The 2422-nt window shown below is 45.1% G+C and overlaps 1 protein-coding gene across 1 annotated transcript; it reads left to right on the plus strand.

The window, feature by feature from the left end:
• Positions 1-5: 5 nt before the first annotated feature.
• LOC112459653 (transient receptor potential cation channel protein painless-like) lies at positions 6-2417 on the plus strand (the record flags this gene model as incomplete). Its single annotated transcript, XM_025023875.1, has 2 exons — positions 6-786; positions 943-2417. Coding segments are annotated over 2 exons (2256 nt in total), but the record flags the coding sequence as incomplete, so codon positions are not given.
• Between the last annotated feature and the right edge of the window lie 5 nt (positions 2418-2422).

The raw sequence follows: 2422 nt of genomic DNA on the forward strand, positions 1-2422 counted from the left end.
TTCCTATTCATTTCGCTACTGAAGGTGGACACGTAGACACGTTAGAAGCTTTATTAAAACATCCGAAGATAAATCCGAATCTACAAGTTGAAGGCCGAACTGCCTTGCACATCGCAGTGGAAAATACCGATCTGACGTGTGCCCGTCTGTTACTCGAAAGAGGGGCTAGTGCCAATATTCCCGATAGCGAAGGTCGTACTGCTCTCCAGCTGGCAACGACGACGAACCAATGGGACATGGTAGCGTTGATAGTACAGAAGTGTACACAATTTCTGAGCCTGGACGAATATGAAGCAAACGGTGATCAAACGTTACGAGAAGTGATTCAACAGACAAGGCCGGAACTAGCATTACCATCGATACCTGAAGATACGGAAGAGGTACTCTTGCAAGATCTCAAGAACTACTTGAGCGTCAATGACGAGGAAAATTTTATGAAAAATATAATACTCCTCCGCAAAGAATTTCCTCACGAGATGGTCGAGGAGTTATTAAAAATAGCAGCAGAACGAGGTTTTCACAAAGCTGCGATTGGAATCTTGAAAAAATTTGAAGGAAGACAATTCAGCGTAAAGAAAGCCGCGCAAGCGGCCGTTGAGCAGAGCGATCACGTTATTCTACAGGCGCTGCTGAAAGTTGAACCAAACGCGGCCAACGACCTGATTCTGAGCGCCTGTCTGGAACTGGGATTGCCGGGAACACGAGGAGCCGATTATACACCTGATCGGCTGAAGTGTCTGGAACTGATACTGGAAAAAGAAAACGTGAATGTTCGTTGCAGCGACAGTAAGTATATTTATATCAATATTTATATCAAATAATGGAACAAATGACACTTTCTAAATAACGGACAGATATCGAAATTATGTTCCGTACTTTCAGACGACGTCTTCTCGCAAGCATAACAATTTTTTTTTATTACGACACTTACCTGTTTTACAGATGAAGGCAACACTCCGCTACATTATGCAGCCAGCGGTGGCTGTCAAGAAGCGGTGACTTTATTTCTCAACCGAGGCAGCTACATCGGTCACATGAACAAGTTCAACGTACCGCCTATCGCGGATATCTCAGCACACACGCTGTCGCGCTACTTCGACGACTGTTTGCAGTGTTTGCAGACGCGGAGAGATCGGGCAAACGAGTACGCGATTGAATTTAACTATCGCTGCTTGATGCCACACGACGACTTTCCGGAACGTAACAATGCTTACCGAGCGACTCGCGAAATGGAAGTGTTCAAGTACATCGCCGGCAACGGCAGTCTCAAACACTTGCTGAAACATCCGCTGCTCTCTTCTTTCCTCTATCTCAAATGGCACAGAATACGGCACGTTTTATACGCAAATTTCGCTTTTTACATGATTTTTTATTTGGTGTTGAACGCTTACATCCTCAGCAAGACTTACGACACTCAGATAGAAAATAGAACGCAAATTGATAACGACACGACTGATAGGCCTTTGGCAAGTACGTTGCGTATTGTTTGGTGTCAGAACAACTCCCTACGGACCTTCACCACAGTGATGTTGTTGCTCTTCATCCTCCGAGAGGTTGTCCAATTCGTCTCTTGCATTAGGAGTTATCTGACGAGTTTGAGAAACTGGCTAGAAGTCGCGTTGATCACGCTCACTATCGCCTTGTTGTGCGGCGCCGGAGTTCAAGTCGGCGCCGTGGTGATCCTGCTGTCGGCCTGGGAGCTGGTGATCCTGATCAGCCAGCATTCGCGCTTGTCCACCGGCATCGAGATGTTCCGGACCGTTTCTTTCAATTATATGCGCTTTTTAGTTCCCTACCTGTTTCTTATCCTCGCATTCGCTCTGGCATTCTACACGCTCTTCAAAGACGGCAACAATACAAAGTTTCCCGATCCCGGTCTCTCGCTTTTCAAAACTGTCATCATGCTTACTGGCGAGTTTGATGCCAGTAACATTCCGTTCATTTCACATTTTATTTGGAGCCACATTGTATTTATGCTGTTTGTTTTCTTCATCGCTATTGTGTTGTTCAATCTGCTTAATGGCTTGGCGGTCAGCGACACCGCTGAGATTCTGTCTAAAGCCGAGTTGGTCGGACTTATTTCTCGAATACGTTTGATCACCTATATTGAACATGTGGCGGTTGGCGAGCCTTTCAGGCATTGCTCTTGTTGTAATTCGCGATTGACGCGGTGGAACCCTTTCGGCTTCCTCGCTAAGAGAATTCTTATGTTTCCTTATTTCCTGAGGGACGGTAAGATTAGTGTCAAGCCATGCGATAGCCTGGACGCTTATGATAACGACAGATATTACGAGAAATACGTTCGCAGTGAATCTATAAAGCGCGACAAACAGTGGATTACCTTGAAAATGGATCCTGACATAATTAAACAAGCAAAACGTATTATTTATAATAAAAATCAATTGACGGATAATGAGAGAAC

Source organism: Temnothorax curvispinosus, unplaced genomic scaffold (genome assembly GCF_003070985.1).
Source record: "Temnothorax curvispinosus isolate PA1 unplaced genomic scaffold, ASM307098v1 QBEX01001055.1, whole genome shotgun sequence".
In the NCBI taxonomy this organism is placed as follows: Eukaryota; Metazoa; Arthropoda; class Insecta; order Hymenoptera; family Formicidae; genus Temnothorax; species Temnothorax curvispinosus.